General features: G+C 42.8%; 1 protein-coding gene across 23 annotated transcripts in view; it reads right to left on the bottom strand.

The window, feature by feature from the left end:
• The window catches only part of Mical3 (microtubule associated monooxygenase, calponin and LIM domain containing 3), a 213,499-nt gene that overhangs the window by 105,583 nt on the left and 88,805 nt on the right, over positions 1 to 19,111 (bottom strand). For all 23 annotated transcript variants that reach the window (XR_015439521.1, XR_015439526.1, XM_087182237.1 and 20 more), the window contains 6 exons: positions 11,963 to 12,301; positions 10,048 to 10,255; positions 7,762 to 7,878; positions 7,296 to 7,397; positions 6,551 to 6,706; positions 1,782 to 1,882 (listed from right to left, as the gene is read on the bottom strand). Coding sequence is in view for 21 of the 23 variants with exons in the window: in XM_087182237.1 (XP_087038363.1) it covers positions 1,782 to 1,882; positions 6,551 to 6,706; positions 7,296 to 7,397; positions 7,762 to 7,878; positions 10,048 to 10,255; positions 11,963 to 12,226 (948 nt within the window). In the remaining 2 variants the exon portion in view is untranslated. The remainder of the gene's footprint in view (positions 1 to 1,781; positions 1,883 to 6,550; positions 6,707 to 7,295; positions 7,398 to 7,761; positions 7,879 to 10,047; positions 10,256 to 11,962; positions 12,302 to 19,111) is intronic.

Here is a 19,111-nt window from a genome sequence, read left to right as displayed (position 1 = left end):
GGCTAGACAGAACTCATCAATGAAGAAAAAAAAAGGTGAGAGAAAAAGGACTTCCACTAAACGGCAGTGGCACAGGCCTGTAATCCTAGCACTCAGGAGGCTGAGGCAGGAGGACTGCCAAGAGTTTGAGGCCAGCCTAGGCTATATATAAAGATCAAGGCCAGCCTGACCTACACCGTGAATCACTATCTTGAAAAAAAAAAACCAGAGCTTTCCACATAAGGGACTGCAAAACTCCATTTCTATTTCGGAGGCTTCTGCATCTGAGCTAAGTCTTTGTTCTCCTAAGTGGGTCCTGCAGTTCCAAGTGCTACTCATGGTACTTTCAGCTATGACTACAAGATGTCAGAAGCCAAAGCAGAAACACTCATGTTGGTCCTGGAAATACCGTTTGCTCAACATTAAGTGCCCACAATGGTTTTAGAATTTAGCTGTACACACAGAAGGCACTGCCCATGCCCTTTAGAAAAATAAACTATAAGTAAAAGCAAATCAAAATTTGGCATTCTACATTGCTCTTATCTAATTTTGGTAGATAAACACAGTTCTGCCCAGATGGCAGATTTAAGTCTCAGCCATAAGGCATCCCAAGTGCTTCCCTGGCTAGATCTTAGTGACAGCAATGGAATAGCAGTAGATAATGAACAAACCCACTTTATGAAGCAGCTAGCCAAATGCATCTAGCTTTTGTTTTTGAAGAATGGGCTAAATGAACTGCTTTGTCCTGTTGCTCCCGTCATATATACAGAACCTCTATGCTGAGGGAGACACAGGGCTCACGGGTGGAAAGGAGACTTGCGTTGCAAGCACGTGCTCTTTAGCTTGCTCCCCAGTCTGCTCTCAGATAAGGCAACACTGTGACTCGGACGAAGGGGACTCAGACTAAAAGAGGATTCATTATCATCTTGCAAACAAAGGGCTCCCTGAGAATCAGCACATCTGATAGTTCTTTCTCATCACATGGGGACAGAAGTTCTCACATTCAGACCAATGAAACTTGAGCCCTTCTCCTGAAGGAGCCACCCATCCTGTGATTCTCTGACTTCAGATCACCATCCCAGAGTAAATCATACAACTAATCACCCAAAAATGGCTAACGATGAACACAAGGCCCTTGTAGTTGAGTCAGAAAGACCTCTGGACCTCTGACAACAAAATCCACAGTTAAACTAGAGCCACTGTCAGGCTGCTGTAAAAAGCAAGTGTTGCTTCTTGTTCAAATTCTCTTCCTTCTATCATGCCCAATAAAGAGGCTCTACTCACCAATTAGTAATTGGTCACGTATGAAATTCACCCACAAACCAAGTCACCCAAAATTAAACTGAATATTTATATATGAAATATCCGAGTCTTGCTTTGAAACAATCCAATGGTAGGAGAGGGGAGTGGGTTGGGGTTTCACTGAAACAATATTGGCCATGTTGAAAACTGTTAAAGCTGGATGATGGGCACAAAAGTTCATTAGAATGGGCTGGAGATTTAGCTCAGTGGTTTCGCCGCCTGCCTCGCAAGCGCAAGGTCCCAAGTTCGATCCCCGGCCAAAAAAAAAAAAAAAAAAGTTCATTAGACTTCTTTCTACTTCTTTTTATATTTGCAATACTTTTCAAACATAATAAAAATTTTACAAACTTATACTAAATAAAATCAGCAGTTTCCAGCTGTGTTCAGTGCTCATTTTCATTTCCTTCCAGGAAAAACCCATCAGATAATAAAACTTTTTTCTTGGTGATCACATTAACCAGTTCAACAAATAAGTAGCTTAAAAGAAATCCATTGCTCACATGCAATATCACGCCTTTGTCCAGTAAACTCTGCTTTTTGGCTGTCATAACGAAATAGTGCGTGTCATCTTTGTAGTAAACGATGTTCTCCAAGTCAATACCTGTGAACAAAAGACAAATGTGTGTCTACAAGAGTTTGCTGACATCAGAGAATCAGGGCAGCCCGAAGATTGTACTTGGGTCTACAGAGATGGGGTTGGAAAACTCCAGGCAGGAAAGATGTTTAGGCTCAGATTCTAATTTCTTGAGCTTTGTTTTTCCTTGTCCTACTCTGTAATGTACTCAATAGCTTAGGTTATCCAGAAATTGATTATCAAAAGTAAATAAAAATATAATGATGGGAAAAACAAAACAAAAGCAAGGCTAACCTCTACAAGAGGGTATAGGTTAGTTAACAGGTTAAAGCTCTTCAATAGTCATCAAGGAAGCTAGAGAACTTGCTCATATTCTTAAGAGCAGGATAGATTAGGACTGGGAATTTAGCTCAGTGGTGATGACGCCAGCCTTGTAAGTGCAAGGTCCTGAGTTCAATCTCCGGTAAAAAAAAAACAAAAACAGGAGAGATTAATGGCAAGAAATCAAATTCTAGAAAACAGAATGAAGATACATTTTTTTTTTTTGTACCAGGGATCGAACTCGGGACCTAGCGCTTATGAGGCGGGTGGCAGAACCACTGAGCTAAATCCCTGACCCGAAGATCCATTTTTTGATGCATCTAAATATCTAAACTATTTAAAAGCCACCACAGAACAATTTCCCCTCACCTTCTTTCGAGGATAGGTATCAAACACGGTCTTACATGTTAGCCAACCACTCTGCCACTGAGCCACACTCACAGAACATCTCATTCCCATCTGGCACACAGTTCTTTTGAGCTCAAAGTGGAACTCAGTAAGAAGACTACATATTTAATAGCTTAAGTCAGTTTCCCAATAAAACAAGAGGGCTACCAAGGGGTAGCTTGCTGCACCCAGCACCATAATTTAGCATTGTAGTGTAGGGGTAAGGGGCTGGAGATGAGTTTGTAGAAGACAGAATGAATATTTAAACACAAGTTTTTTAAAAAAACGCTAGAAAAAGATACATATGAATTGCCAAAGTTAAATGAAGAAGATACAGAAATTCTAAACACCCCAACTACAATGAGTCAAATTAAAAATGTAATAAAAAATTTAACAACAAAGAAAAGCCCAGGTTCTGATGGTTTCACTGCTGAATTCTACAAGACATTTAAAGAAGAACTATCGCCATTACTCTTTAAACTCATCAAAGAAATTGAAAGGGAAGCAAGGCTTCCAAATTCATTCCTGGAAGCAAGTGTTACTTTGATTCCCAAACCAGGGAAAGACCCAACCCAAAAAGAGAACTATAGGCCAATCTCCCTAATGAACATAGATACAAAAATCCTCAACAAGATACTGGCAAACAGAATACAGAGGGTCATCAAGAAGATCATACACCCTGACCAAGTCAGATTTATTCCAGGGATGCAAGGATGGTTCAACATACGTAAATTAACAAATGTAATACATTATATTAACAGAGCCAAGGACAAAAACCATATAATCATCTCAATAGATGCAGAAAAAGCATTCAACAAAATCCAACACCCATTCATGATAAAAACCCTACAGAAAATTGGAATAGAAGGTCTTTATTTCAACCTGATTAAGGCTATCTATGAAAAACCAACAGCCAACATCATACTAAATGGTCAAAATATGAAAATTTTCATGCTAAAATCAGGAACAAGACAAGGATGCCCACTATCACCACTCCTGTTTAATATTGTTATGGAAACATTAACCACAGCAATTAGAAAACAGAAAGAAATAAAAGGAATAAAGGTAGAAACAGAAGAAGTTAAACTGTCATTATTTGCTGACGATATGATACTTTACATAGAAGATCCAAAAACTCCGCCAAAAGACTTCTAGACTTCATTGACAGATTCAGGAGAGTAGCTGGATATAAGGTCAAAAATCAATTGCTTTCTTATACACAAATAACAGACTCACTGAGAGAGAAATGAGGGAAACAATTCCTTTTAAAACAGCATCCAAAAAATGAAGTATCTAGGAATCAATCTAACAAAGGAAGCAAAAGACCTCTACACTGAAAACTACAGCACTCTGAAAAAAAGAGATTGAAGAGGATATAAGAAAATGGAAAAACATCACTTGTTCCTGGGTAGGAAGAACCAATACAGTGAAAATGGCCATACTTCCAAAACTGCTATATAGATTTAATGCAATGCCGATTGAAATTCCAACAATATATTTCATAGAACTAGAGAAAACAATCCAAAAATTCCTTTGGAATCACGAGAGACCTAGAATAGCAAAAGCAATTCTAGCCAAGAGAGACATGGCAGGGGGTATCACAATCTCCAACTTGAAACTATACTACAAAGCTACTATGATAAAAACAGCATGGTACTGGCAAAGAAACAGACCCAAGGATCAATGGAATAGATTAGAAGTTGCAGAAACAACTCCAGACATACTCAGCCACCTCATCTTTGACAAAGGAGACAACCACCATCTTTGGAGGAAAGATAGCCTATTTAATAAATGGTGTTGGAAAAACTGGATTTCAAACTCCCAAAGATTAAAACTAGACCCATACCTACCACCACACACTAAACTAAGATCGAAGTGGATTAAAGATCTAAATATTAAGACAGAAACACTAAACTTGCTGGAAGATAAGTTAGATAGAACTCTTGAAGACATTGGCATAGGAAAAGACTTTATGAACAAATCCTCAGTAGCATGGGAACTAGCACAAAGAATCAACAACTGGGATCTCATCTTATTAAAAAGCTTCTGCACTGCAAGAGAAACCATCAATAGAACTAAGAGACAACATACAATGTGGAAAAAATTCTTACCAGCTGTTCCTCAGACAAAGGTTTACTATCTAGACTATATAAAGAACTAAAAAAAAAAATCAGACCCCTCAAATATAAAGACCCAACTGAAAAATGGGCATCTGAAATGAACAGACATTTCTCAGACAAAGAAGTAAAAGCAGCAAATAAACATATGAAAAAATGTTCAACATCACTGGTCATTCGAGAGATGCAGATGAAAACAATACTGAGATTCCACCTCACCCCAGAAAGAATGGCTGCTATCAAGAAATAAACCAATAACAAATGCTGGCGGGGCTGTGGGGAGAAAGGAACCCTTCTCCATTGTTGGTGGGAATGCAGGCTGGTGCAACCACTGTGGAAATCTTCATGGAGATACCTCAAAGAACTAGGGCTAGAGGTCCCATTTGACCCAGCTATTCCCCTGCTGGGGATCTTCCCCAAAGAATTAAAAGAATCATACCACACCAATATATGTGCACCCATGTTTATAGCGGCACAGTTTGTAATAGCTAACGCTTGAAAACAGTCCAAGTGCCCATCAACTGGAAACTGGATAAAGAAGATGTAGTTTTTTTTATAAAATGGAGTACTACTCAGTCATAAAGAACGAGAAACTGGAGACATTTATAGCTAAATGGATGCATATTGAGGCCATACTCTTAAGTGAAATAAATAGGACACACATGTGTAAATACTGAATACTTTTTCTAGTGTGAGAAACTGAAAGTGTAATTAAAGATTAAAATGATTAAAATGAATAACTGATAATTTGAAATAGGAAGAAAAGGTCCAAAGGGGTAGGGGAAAAGTGAGGGGAAGGGGAAAGGAAAGAAGGGAAAGGAAAAATTATGAGAAAAGGAATAAATGGAAACAAAGTCTTTGTAAACAGGGAAGAGAGCACACGGAATGGGGAAAAAATAAGAACCAAGATACATCATGTACAAGTTCGATCCCTGGTACCAAAAAAAAAAAAAAAAGATGCATCATGTACAGGTACAAGCACCCAATGATAAATGTAAACGTACTGTATACCTAAAATGTACCAATAAAAGAATTTAAGGAGAAACCCCCCCCCAAAACAGCCTAGTCAGTGTACTGAGTATTGAGAATACCAGAGCAAGAGAAAAATTATGCTGTGTCTTATACTTTTCTCTCATTGTTGAGACAAAATACCCAACAACCAAAGTTAGAGGGGAAAGGGTTTATTTAGCTCACAGTTCAGCAGTTTCATTCCATAATCGGCTGGTTCCAAGACAGGTAGCACATGGCAGAGGGCAACAGGTCATGATGGCAGAAGACAACAAAAATAACAAGGGACCTTAACAGTGTCTTTCTGCCCCTTCAATCTTATTCAGACTACTTAGGGTAGGTAGCACTCACACCCTTAATTCTAGTGCCCTTGGACCTAGCTCCTCCATGAATCAATCACACACTCTAGATTCAGCCACCTCTGAAAAAGCATGAGGCTTTGGGGGTACATCTAAACACAAGCCATAATGAGGGAACAGTATGCTAAGGACAAAGCTTGAGAGTAAAGAAAGAACAGGGCAGACAACTCCATGGTATCACCAACGCCTCCTACCCTACCCAAATCCCAGGAGCAAAGTAGCAAGCGGCTGGCTACTTCAGTGTCTTTTCTCAGTGCTTAAGAACCACTGACAGGGCCTGGGGATTTAGCTCAGTGGTTCTGCCACCTGCCTCACAAGCACAAGGACCTGAGTTCGATCCCCGGTACCAAAAAAAACCACAAAAAAACAAGAATTATTCTCTTAGGGGCTGGGGATTTAGCTCAGTGGTTTCGCCGCCTGTTGCACAAGCGCAAGGACGCGAGTTTGATCCCCGGTACCAAAAAAACAAAACAAAACAAAACAAAAGAACCACTGACACCAACCTGTGGCTTCTCGCAATTCCTGGAAAAACTTTTGGTTGAATATAAAGGCCACGCCACTAATCTCTTCCACTTTGGCTTCTGCAGTTGTATTTCGATTAATAAAATTTGCTGTAATGGCAATTGCTAGTTTGCCACGGAATTCTTTTCGACGAAAACCTGGAGGGAAAGAAATGATCAGAAGTGGCAACAGTGAGCTGGAGAAGGAGGGGGACTGCTTCATGTGAGGAGGTTGCTGATGAAGACACTAAGAAAGTGGAGGACATGAGTCAATGGATTTTAGGGTAGTTCTCCATTCTGAAAGAAAGCTGCCTTCCCACCAAAGAATATAATAATTCAGCAATGAACTAAAAAAAGTCTCCCTTATTTTTGGGGGGGGGGGGTACCGAGGATTAAACTCAGGACCTTACGCTTGGGAGGCAGGCAGTGGAACCACTGAGCTAAATCCCCAGCCCAGTCTCCCATACTTTTAACAAACCATTTGAAAAAGAAGGGAAGCGGTTGAGTCAGCTTATTAACACATAGATTAGATCTCGCAGGGCCAACCCTTCCAAGTACAGCTCATCTCCCAGGGCCCTAAAAAGAGTAGCATTGTCTGGAGGAAGGCCAGATGCCATTCAGTTAAAACAGGTAGCACAGGTACACATTCATAGGGGTATGGACTCTGGAGACAGAGTCAGCCTCCACTCTGCTAATATACCAGGTAGCTTTTAGATAGTTTAGATATTTAGCCTCATCAAACTAGTACCTTCCAAGGTGTTCCTACGGCCATCTCCACCGATGATCACTTCAAATTCAAACTCAGACACAGGATGAGTTTTGGGGTGCACTAGTGCTCGCCAACCTATCCCTGTAAGCCAATGGCAAAATAAAGGTCATCAGCTCTAAGCACCATCTCTACGACTCAGGAGTACAGACTGTACCAAATCCCCAGCCAAAAACAATAAGCCAGACAGCAAGTGGGTTTGCAGAGAGCTCACACTTTTCCACCTTCCGATTCTCTGTAATACAAATGTCTGCAAAGTTTACTACTACGTCAAAGGACTCCTCATGAAGCCAAAAGTCCTCAAGAGCACAGATTGTATGAACAAAAAGCACCTTTAACTCATTCTCAAAACTGCTTGCAGAGTCTTCTCATTTTCTCCCTTGTGCTCATCTTCGATCACCCATCCAGTGCCCTTTTGTGCCTTCTCCATTTGTTTAATCCAACTTACGTTCATTCTCTTGGTCCTCAGGAGGGTGTACCAGTCCTTGGAATTCCACATTGACATGGATTTCAATGCCCAAGATCAAAGCTACTTTCAAAAGTATTAGCTGGAGCTGACGGATACCTGGGTGAATACAAAGACAGGTTTGGCAAGGGCATGTGGAGCAGAGATACCCATCAGTGGTCACTCCGTAGGCTCCCACCTATCCACTTGTCCATAGTCCACTCAGGTTTCCAGAGCCATTTGTATGGGCTAGGCTGTAGCTCAGTGGTAGAGCTCTTGCCTAGCCTGCAACAGGCCCTGGGCTCAATCTCTAGTCCTGGATAAAAAGGGCAGAAATAAACCCACACATCAAAGTGTTTTGTAGCAGGAGACAACAAGTCATGATCTACTTCTTTTTAAGGTAAATGCAAACCTGTGAAAGATTTCTAGACTCATACAAGTACACCCTCATCTCTTGAGTGGGGTGCTCTAAACCCAAAATTCAGAGACACATGGGACTGTGGTTAACAGGAGACTCCTTTCCGCCTATCCCAATCCAGTAAGAGCTGCCAGTACCAGCAGTAGCTACAGCACTGACAAGACACAGTCCTTGCTGCAAGACACAGGGAGGCAGGCCTGTGGGCACATGTTCCACAGCTCCACCCAATGCTGCTGCAATGCTTCCGTCCGTTATTTCATGAATGTCAACTGCAGTGTCCCTAACTTCATATGCTTTTACCAAATAAGAAAGGGAAATCATGAGCCTACCATTTCCCCTCCTACTACTGGCCTACACTTGTGGAAACTGAGGCCTAAAATGACTGAGAATCTTGTTTACTATCATAGTGAGATTTTTATATTTATTCAATGTCCAGTGAGTTCCTACCTGGAGCCAGACATGGCAGCAACACCAGGTACAGAGATAGAAATCTAGTTCCTGGTCTAAGACCCTCTCAGTCCCAAAATAAATTCTGCCACACACAAAGGGGACAAACAGTGTGAATTAGTGATCCTTAGTCTTCTCTTAAGGCCAAATGTACCTGCTGTCTATCATAACTAATCTGCCAGGAGCACATTCATACCCTTCCCTGCTATCCGGGTTATTTCCCTCAGCTTACCACAGCCACCACCCTTCCTTCTGAGTCACACGTGCAAAGACTCATTAAGTCACGTGCGAGCACACATTTTATTTCTGCAACAACTGTAGGTTCCAAGATGCTTCACAAATTACAGCCTAGCAGATGGGCAGAGCAATTCCACTGCCAGTGGAATGTGGCAGCTGTCAGCCAGTGCCTAGTAAATCGGCACAACCACTTCACACAGCAAAAGGTCCAGTGGTTGAATGAATTTACAGGACACGTCTGGAGGAGTTCAGAATAAAGGCTCCTTGATAAAACTTCCCTGGAATCATTAGTGATAATCAATTTTTAAAAAGAAGACTTGGGCTGGGGATTTAGCTTAGTGGTACTGTGCCTGCCTCGAAAGCACAAGGTCCTGAGTTCAATCCTTGGTATCAAAAAAACCCACAAAAACCTAAACAAAACAAAAAAGAAAAGACTTCATAATACAGACATTGTTCTGAAGTAGTTTTCAGATAGGCCATTTACACAAAAGTGAAATCCCTGACTGCATTAACTTGCATTCACCTATCTCAAAAAGATATCAGCCCCAACTGAGCTTGGAGATGGCATGAAGAGAGCCAGAGCTGTTCTGGCTGCAGACTTCACAAGAATCACCTAACCAGAGGAATTCTGCAGTCGATTTTCCATTCATGATCAAGCTAGGGCTCTGTTTCTTCTGTAAGCATGGTTTCCTCTGGGCTGCATCCCCACACCAACAAAGCATATGCAAGGTCACACTGCAGAGAGCCACAGCCTGTGTACTTCTGTGGGACTGTTTCCCAAAGCCTGGTCCTCTGTCTGCCTACATGCTGTGAGTTCTCAAGAGTCCACTATCTTGGGCCGGGGATTTAGCTCAGTGGTTCCGGCGCCTGCCTCAAAAGCGCAAGGTCCCGAGTTCGATCCCCAGTACCAAAAAAAAAAAAAGAAAGAGTCCACAATCCACCTCAGACATCCCTAAGCCAGACTCCTAGCATAGGGCACACACTTATAGTTCAGAGTCCTAGCTTATAGAACCACTGGTGGTAGATATTTTAACTCCAAGGAGAGGGTGAGTGCTACATGATAGATACCAATGAGATCAGAACAAACTGGGCAGCTGAGTAGGAATTCTTCATATAACTGACCTGTCTTTTGTCTACTGAACAAGTGTGCAGGGGTGGAATACTACAGGAAAGCTGGTGTTACTCACTGATATGGTCGATGGCTCCAGCACAGAACTTGCCATAGAACTTTTTGGCACCCAGACCTCGCAGATCATGTATGGTGAAGGGCCAGAGATGCAGGACATTGTTCCGGGAAAAAGCATCTCGCTTCTCAATAACAACGACCTTGGCTCCCAATAAAGACAAGTCAATGGCTGTGCGGAGACCACAGGGGCCAGCTCCAATGATGAGACACTGAAAAACACAGCTGTTTTCAGGACAAATGCCAAATTTCTCAAAACACATTTCTAGAGAAGTGTCATGATCTCATAACCATTAATCCCAAAAGCCCTCCCCACTCCTACGAAACCTTCAAACCTGCCTTGGCCCCAGCAGAGCACCTTCAATGACTTGAAGAAGAAGAGCTCATGGTTGCTATGGGTGGAGAAGACTGAACTTTCAGAGCTACAGGTAAGCCCAGCACAGGTCTGCCTTGACAGCCTGTATGACCCATAGATCTGCAACACACTAGAATTTCATCCCAACAAATGACATGAAAAACCACATCTAATCTTTTGTCAATAGGCAAGTTTCAAGTCCTGGAATAGTTCTACTACACAAACAACTCTCAGAGGGCAACTCTCAAGACCCAAATTTTCATGTACTGTAAAGAGTTCTAAAGTCATCATTTCTAGACCAAAAAGTCCAGGAAAATGCTCTTAAAAACCCATGTTCCAGGGCTGGGGATTTAGCTCAGTGGTTTCACCGCCAGCTGTGCAAAAAAAAAAAAATCCATGTTCCAGTACTCATGCTAAGGCTGGACACTGATCTTAACCAGTTTGCAGTATATGCAGAGGAAGAAGACAGCAACATTTTTGGCTTTGCATTCCTTCTATTCTTTTTTTTTTTCCATTCTGGTACCAGGGATTGAACTCAGGACCTTGTGCTTGCAAGGCAGGTGCGGTGCCACTGAGCTAAATCCTTAGCTGCATTCCTTCTATTCTTAATGAAGTCCAGTACTCACTCAAAAGTCATGCCTTGAAATTTTCTGAGTATTGTTGATGAATAACTATTCAAATATAAATCTACTGGAGTGGGTCTCTGGGTATCCACAAAGGGCAAGTTAATGTTCGTGAAAAGACAAAATAACATAGTCCCAAAGTCATTTACATAAGAAGGAACCCAGGAAATATATCTCCCTTTCCACGCCTTCACATCTACACCTACACAGGTAAATGTACACCTCAGGTCTCTGGGGCAGCCTGTCTGTTTCATAGGAACCCCGTTTCTCTACACTGTGAAGAAAGCAACAGAAACACTTCAGTTCACAAGTTCTTGCTTATGAATCAAAACCTTACTTTTAGAATATGGATAAAAGAGTTTGAAGCTTGTGGCAAATCCTTACCAGGTACTGAGTATGCTAAGAACCATGTTCAGATAGGACACCAATGGGGCCTGGCTACATCCTTGCTAAGTGACTTGTACCCTCTTAACAGTACAAGGTTCAAAAGAGCTCTGGCAAAATAAGTTTCTACCCACCTGCCTTCAAGGGTCTTCTTAAACAGGTGAAAACTTTGTTCAACATGTAAATACACAGAATATGTTCAGATAGATCTGGCATATGAATAGTCAAATGAACACAGTCAAAAGATCTACAAAGTTTCAATGAGGTCTAAGCTTAACTTCCTAGGCTAGGTTAACTCGACTCTGTCTGGTTCTCATTCAGTCTACCTCCATTCAATTCTCCTTTTCTTGTTTTTTTCTTTGTAGTTTTCTCGAGACCAGGTCTCATTAAGTCTCCCAGGCTGGCCTTGAACTCACAGCCACTCTCCTGCCTCAGCCTCCCAATGCTGGGATTACAGGCACACACCATAATACTCAGCTCACTCAATTCTTCTTGCTGGTACCTGGTTAAATCCTCGTGTCAGTGAACCCAGGACCCAAGAGCAGCCGAGCTCCTACCTTGGTGTTAGTGCATGCTTTTCCCTTTTTGTAGTCTTTGTGACTGCCCCGTTTGTCCAACTTTGCCCAGAGGGCTTTGGCCTTCCAGTAGTTGAGTTTGGACTTGAGCTTGTGGTAGAAGGAGCGGTAGTCCTTAGGCTTCAGCTCCAGGTGGTCGCAGAGCTCTTGGAAGGCCTTGAGCGTTCCCTTGCACGTGGTAGCTTGGACGAACCGGTCAAAGAGGATGTGGGCCGGGTTCACCGTCTCCTGCTTACTCTCCTCCATGCTTCCCCACTCTTAGCACCCCCAACACAGGGAGCAGTGGGGTGGCTGCAGACCGCCCAACACTGTCACCTTAACCTAACAAAAAGAAAGAAAAGAAAGAAATGTTCAGCATTTCTATATGTATAGACATTTTCTAGGAGACATACTCTTTTCCGAAGCAGAGTTATCAGGTGATAACACTCATCCATTCAACAGATGTACACTGGAAGATGGCAGGCCCCATCCAGGATGCCAGGGGTGGACACATGAGGGAGACAGCCCCTTGCTTTCAAAGACCGAGAGTGCAGTGGGTCGGACTGACACACAAACAGAACATTACAATGTGCTTCAGCAAGTGCCACAGACAGAGGTACAGAAGAGAAACTAAGGCACAGGGAAGCGGGTCCTCACTGAAGACGCACTGCTGAGAAGAGACTGCAGAGTCCTTCAGGATAACACGGGCTAGCCAGGCAGGAAGAAATGCAGGACATGGGAAGGAAAGTAACAGGCAGGCCTGTGAGGGACGATGACACATCAGAGTAAACAATGATTCCCAGTGTTCTGGGAAATGGCAGCAGCAAGGCAATGGATTAGAAACAGAAGCACTGGGTGTGAGGGTGGGGTGTGAGTGCCCTTCTCCACCTCTCTCTAGGTGGAGGTGCTCATTAGGCAGGGAGAATGAACATGAAGGGTGGGGGAGTGGCTGGGGACACATGCCAGGTCTGGGAGCTGATAGCATTATGAGTGGTAGTAGAACTTCTGAAAGCAGGCAAGAGCATATATGGGCAGACAGGATGAGATACAGAAGCACCAACCTGAAAGAGGCTAGCAGAAAGAATGCCAGAAACAAGACAGAGGTCTGAAGAAAAGCAAAGAGCAGTATGTTAGGAGTCAAAGAAGCAGGAAGCCCAGAAGAAACATCAGCAGGGATTCAAAGGACTTAAAAAGCCTCCTAGCTGGGTGGGGATGTAATCCTAGCACTCTGGGAGGCTGAAGCAGGAAGATGGAAAACAGAAGGAAAGGGGGAGAAGGGAGGGGAGGGGAGGAAGAGAGGAGAGGGAGCAAAGAGGGTCCTCTACAGCATGTGGCATACGCAGGGGAGATGTTAGAGCCATTCCATTTTGCCCATGATCATAATGGGGAGTTAACGATGATGATGGCCACACTCGCCCCTTATCAGAAATATCCATACATCTGTGTCCCATGTGCCTGCCGGACAGAGGCCCACAGGTTGGAGATGGCACCTATGTGCTCCTTCACTTATGCCCTCCCCTGGGCCATTCATCACTTTTGTACCACATTTTATTTATCATCACTAATAGAACTATGTCTTGGAGGTAGCAGGCAAATGACCAATGACCAAAACTAAGCCACAGGAAGAACAGAGTATAGGACAGAGCCACATAGTGGGCGCTTCCATGGCTTGGGGCTACATGACTCCACAAAAGTCACTGTGCCTCAATTCTCCTTTATGAAAAATGAGGAAAGAATGAAGATCTCTGAAACGCTCTTCTAATTCCAAAGCTCTCCCAGCCTAGTCCTGAGGCTATTCTCCGGATTTATTCCTGGTGCTCTAGCTACAACAGTCCCTCACAGGCTCCATTTTACATGACTAGGTTGGAATTTTGCTTTGAGGGGAATTTATTCTTGGGCCTGAGGGAATTACTGACACACTGCTGGTGTGTGTGTGTGTGTGTGTGTGTGTGTGTGTGTGTGTGCGCGCGCTTGCATGCAAAAGCTGAACCAATCTAAGGTTAAGGGAGGCCTCAAGTTGTAGGCAATGATAAAACCAGTCTTCAGGACAGGCAGCAAGCACCCCTGGACATGGACAAGACCCAGGATTCTTCCCTAAAGCTTACTTTGGACAAATCCTGTGCAACAGAACCCCTGTTGTGAAGCTGAAATAATGCTCTGCTTTTCTCCATTTCTGATCATGGTATTAAACAATCACACTAAATCATCTGGAGACATGTCCTAAGCTTCATGACAGGAAGTAATAACTACAGGGCTGGGGATTTAGCTCAGTGGTTCTGCCACCTGTCTCAAAACCCCAAGGTTCTGAGTTCAATCTCCGGTATGGAATGGAATGGAAAGGAAAGGAAAGGACAGGAAAGGACAGGAAAAAGGACAGGAAAGGAAAAAGGACAGGAAAAAGGATAGGAAAGGAAGAAGGAAAGAAAGAGAAAGAAAGAAAGAGAAAAGAAACGAAAAATAACTACAGGAACCACCAGCCCTTCATGTGTTCCATGTCAACAGACACAGTGCTCTTTAAGTACTGGGAGGATGAGTCAGATGGTTAATTCTTTCCCTGAAACACAATGACTTGCCTTCTCACCTCAAAAATACTACTTGCTCACCAACCCCTCTTGGCTCTGAATACTAGAAACTGTGCTGCTAATAACATGCTTGTTCTAAAATCCATGTGGTCAAGAGTTCAGTACGAAATGGAATTAGAGGGCTGGAAATGCGGTTCAGTGGTAGAGCACTCACCTAGCATGTGTGTGTGTTCCATCCCAGGAGAAAGAGAGAAAGGGGTGGGGCTGGAGGTGAGGTGGAGGGCAAAAGGAAGTGGGGAGAGAAGATGGCTCTTGTATGGGTAGAAAAAAACTAGATGTGCTTAGGCAAAGACAGAAGAAAGGGTGGCAGGTAACAACCAATGACTGTAAACAAAGATTCCAGACAGCACGTGCTACTTCAAGGCCCTCGGCCTCTTGCTTTCTGTGTGCAGGTCTCAGCAGAGCAGACAGCATTGTGTGATCTTGACCCTGCATTCCCTACCTGTGTTTACAATCAACCCTAATTTCACCAGAGTCACAGAGAATACTTTGGCAAACTTTGAACACACCTGTCTGGTTTACCTCATGTCAAGGAAGAAAATGATTTTTCTTTTTTCCTAAACAGCAGGCACCTCCTACTTCCTGCTGGGATTCAGAGTACTGGGAACAATGAGATTCCTGTTGAATCTACCACATTAAAGATTCCACACCACATCTTTCTAGAAGCCTCTCCCCAGTTCAAACACCTGCCTTGTGGTCCTACCTCCCCCCTCAAAGATCTCTTGGGCATTTATTTCCAAACCAGCGTTCTGCCGTGTGTGTTAACATCCCCATGGCTGGCTGTGGCCCACTCTGAATAAATATTCACTTATGAAGAACTGCTTACCACTACAGAGAATTTTCAAATCAACTCCCACCACAGATGAACGCCTTCATGAGTAACTACTCCTGATCTTTCTGTGGATGTAAAGCACTTTCAAATTAACAGGTTTCACGCGGATGCAAAGCTCTTCTAAATTAACAGGTTTCAGCTGCAGCTCTCGGAGAGCGGCAGGCAAGTATTAGGTACCCAGGCTAAGGATCATAACCTGCAGAGCACTAATGACAACAGATAAACACAGGCAGGTTGGTTTCTGACACAATGTAACAGGCACCTAAGGTAAGACTACACGAGGCTGAGTCCCCTGGGCTGCCTCACTTTTCCTCCTTTGCGAGCCAAACGACACACAAGTTGAGAGTGCCCAGAGTTGCTCTGTGGCTCTGCCACAAGCTGCCTGGCTCATCTGCAGGAGGACCTACCCTGCACTCTGACTCACTCAGAATAGCTGGGAAAATGGCAGAAGGGCCATTCCTGTGACTGCCCCCATTTCCCAAGGACAAAGCCATTTATCCTCTCCTCCTGGTCTCCCCTCCTGGCCTACCCCTGTGTACCATTCACCATAGTATCCTGGAAAAATCAGCATTCATAATCACAGGAACATGGAGACCAGGAAACCTAGCCAGAGGTCCCCAGGGCAGAAAATCCAAGGCGTGGGATAAAGGGCTCAGCGAAGTGAGGAGCCTGAGGAGGAACGCGGAAGAAATTTGAGGCCAGGTTTCCAGAGCATCTGCAGTTTCTGCTGGCTGACAATCCCTGCATGTTTTGTCTCGTGGCAGCTGACTGCTGACTCAGACGCTCTGCACATTCCTTGGCTGTGGAGGAAAGTGCTGGGAGACAGACGGCTCAGGAAGCATACACAGGAACAGGGTTCATGCTTCTATTTACAGCAAGAGTAAAGGTTGTCCCTGACTCATGGCTGCTGTGTGAACACTCAGTCTCTAGGTCTTAGAATAAGTGAGTGGTTGTTTGGAGGGTTAGGGAGGGGAATTATCTCTAAAATAGAGATACAAAAGCAACATAGTAAGAATCCTACTTCGAGAGAATAGGACCAGAGTGATTTTAGCTCCTTTCTCTCCCCTTCCCCTGCACCATTAGTAAATCTGCACGGATGCAAACCCCTAATCTTAAAAGGAACCCGTGGAATGCTCTTTCCCAGCCTGCATGCAGTGAGAGGTGCAACGTGTACACAGATCATGGAAGCAGGTGTATGGGAATGCTTGTTTCGGAGTGCTGTTAGGAGGAAACTTAGATGAAAAATGTGTTTCAGATTACTCAGCTTCCCTCATGTTTTACCTCAAAGACAGGGACCCAAATCACAAAATGCCTGAGTTCTCAGGTGACCAGGCTGCTGCTGTCTAAGGATGAGGCCACTGAGGCCTGACTTGGAGGTCAGCAAGTTGACTGAGTTGAAGCCTGCCTGACCGGCGCTCCCTGTACCTCTAACTCTGCTTCTCAACTCTGTTATCTCTTACAACTCTTAGCTAAGGTTCTCTGGTACCTAGGAAGTGAGCTCAAAATAGCATGGAAAGCAGTCTTTCTCAGGCATTCCTTTTTTTTCCCCTCAAGTTTTTGTTTCATTATGGTAAAATACACATACAATAAAATCCCTACCTTATCCATTTTCTTTGTTTGAGATAGGGTCTTACTGTATCACTCAGACGGGTCTCCAGTGATCCTCCTGTCTCAGCCTCCTGAGTGGCTGGGACTACAGACACCTCACTGTGCTTGGCTTGTCATGACCAACTTGAGAACACAGTAGTGCTACTAAATACAGTCACAACTGTGTGCAGCCACCACCCTCTCTCTCTGCAACTCAACCTTCACCCCTATGAACAGCTCCCCATTTCCCTCTCCACTAGCCTTTGGCAAACACTGTTCTGTCTCTACATTTTTATTATTCTATGTGTATCATATAAATGGAATCATAAAATTATTTGCCTTTTATGATTGGCTTACTCAACACAGCATAATGTCCTGCAGGTTTATCCATATTGTAGCATACTGCAGAATTGTCTTCCTCTTTAAGGTTAAGTAATATTCGATTTTATGTATATACCACGTTTTCCTTTACCTATTCACCTGGTGGTGGAAGCTTAGATTGCTTCTACATTTTAGCTGTAATAAATGCTGCTATGAACATGAGTATACAAATCTCTGAGAGTCTATTTTCAATTTTTTATATACACTGTATACCCTGACTTGGGATTATTGGATCATAAAATAGCTCTAGTTTTAATTTTCTGAGGAACCTCCATACTGTCTTCCACAGTGACTGCACTGTTTTACATTCCTGCTAGCAGTACTAAGGGTTCCAATTTTTCCACAATCTCACCAGTATTTATTATTTTCTGTGTTTTTTCTTAGTATTATTATTATAATAATAATTATTATTATTATTTATTTTTGGTACCAGGGATCGAACTTGGGTCCTTGCGCTTGCGCAGCAGGTGGTGAAACCACTGAGCTAAATCCCTGGCCCCTTAGTATTATTTTTTGATAGTGGCCATCCTAATAGGTGGGATTTCATTGTTTTGATTTGCATTTCTCTTATGATTAGTGATGTTCAGCATCTTTGCATGTACTTTTTTGGCCATCTGTATCTTCTTTTGAGAAATCTCTATTCAAGTCTTTCATTCATTCTTTAATTCTAAGTTTTTGCTCTTGTTAAGTTTTAGGAATTTTATTTTCTCTGAGGCAGGGTCTTGCTGTGTAGTTCAGGCTGACCTTGAACTCACTATATAGCCCAGGCTGGCCTCGCACTCACGATAATCTCCTGCCTCAGCCTCCCAAGTGCTGGAATTACAGGCATGTGCTATAACTGGCAGGGACTTGTTTTTTAAAAAAATATATTCTGGATATTACTCCCTTATCAGATATATGATTTACAAATTATTTCTCCCCTTCTGTGGGCCACCCTGTGGATATTGTCTTTTTTTTTTTTTTTGGTGCTGGGGATCAAACTCAGGACCTTGCGCTTGCCAGGCAGGTGCAGCACCACTGAGTTACATCCCCTGCCCTGGATATTGTTTTTTGATGAATGAAATTATTTAAATTTACAGAAAGTCCAATAGTCTATTTTTTCTTTTGTTTCTTTGGTGTCATATCCAAGAAACCACTGCTAAATCCAACAATGAAAATTTTGTCTTTCCTTCTTTCTTTCTTTCCTTTTCTTTTCTTTTTTTTTTGTGGTACCGGGGGGATCAAACTCAGGACCTTTGTCCTGTGTTTTCTTTTAAGAGTTACAGTTTTAAGCTTTTCATTTGGGCCTCTCATCCATTTTAGGTTAATTTTTGTATTAGATAGAAGGTTCTCATTGATTCTTTTCAGGTGGCTAATGAGTGTTTCCAGCACCTTTTTTTTTTACAACAAAGGCTTTGTTGTAAAGCCTTTTTCAATGAAAGTTCCTGGCACCCCTGTCTAAAATCACTTGACCATACCTGTGAAGGTACAGTTCTAGGCTCTCTATTCACTGGTGTATGTATGTGTGTGTGTGTATATATATATATATATATATATATTTATACCAGTATCAAACTTTTGATTACTGTGTCTTTGGAGTAAGTTTTGAAATCAGGAAGCATGAGTCCTCCAGCTTTGTTCTCCTTTGTAAAGGTTATGGGTTATTCAGGGTCCCTTGGGATTCCATATGAATTAAAATGGGGGTTTTATTACTGCAACAACAAAACAAATTGGAATTTTGATGAGTTACCCTAAATCTAGATTATTTTGGATAATGTAGATATCATTAGT

The sequence above is a fragment of the Heterocephalus glaber genome, unplaced genomic scaffold (genome assembly GCF_053883595.1).
Source record: "Heterocephalus glaber isolate CG9 unplaced genomic scaffold, H.glaber_assembly_v1.0 deba00000281, whole genome shotgun sequence".
Taxonomy (NCBI): domain Eukaryota; kingdom Metazoa; phylum Chordata; class Mammalia; order Rodentia; family Bathyergidae; genus Heterocephalus; species Heterocephalus glaber.
The sequence above is the reverse complement of the archived record's forward strand: the minus strand, read 5'-3'. Positions and strand labels throughout refer to the sequence as shown.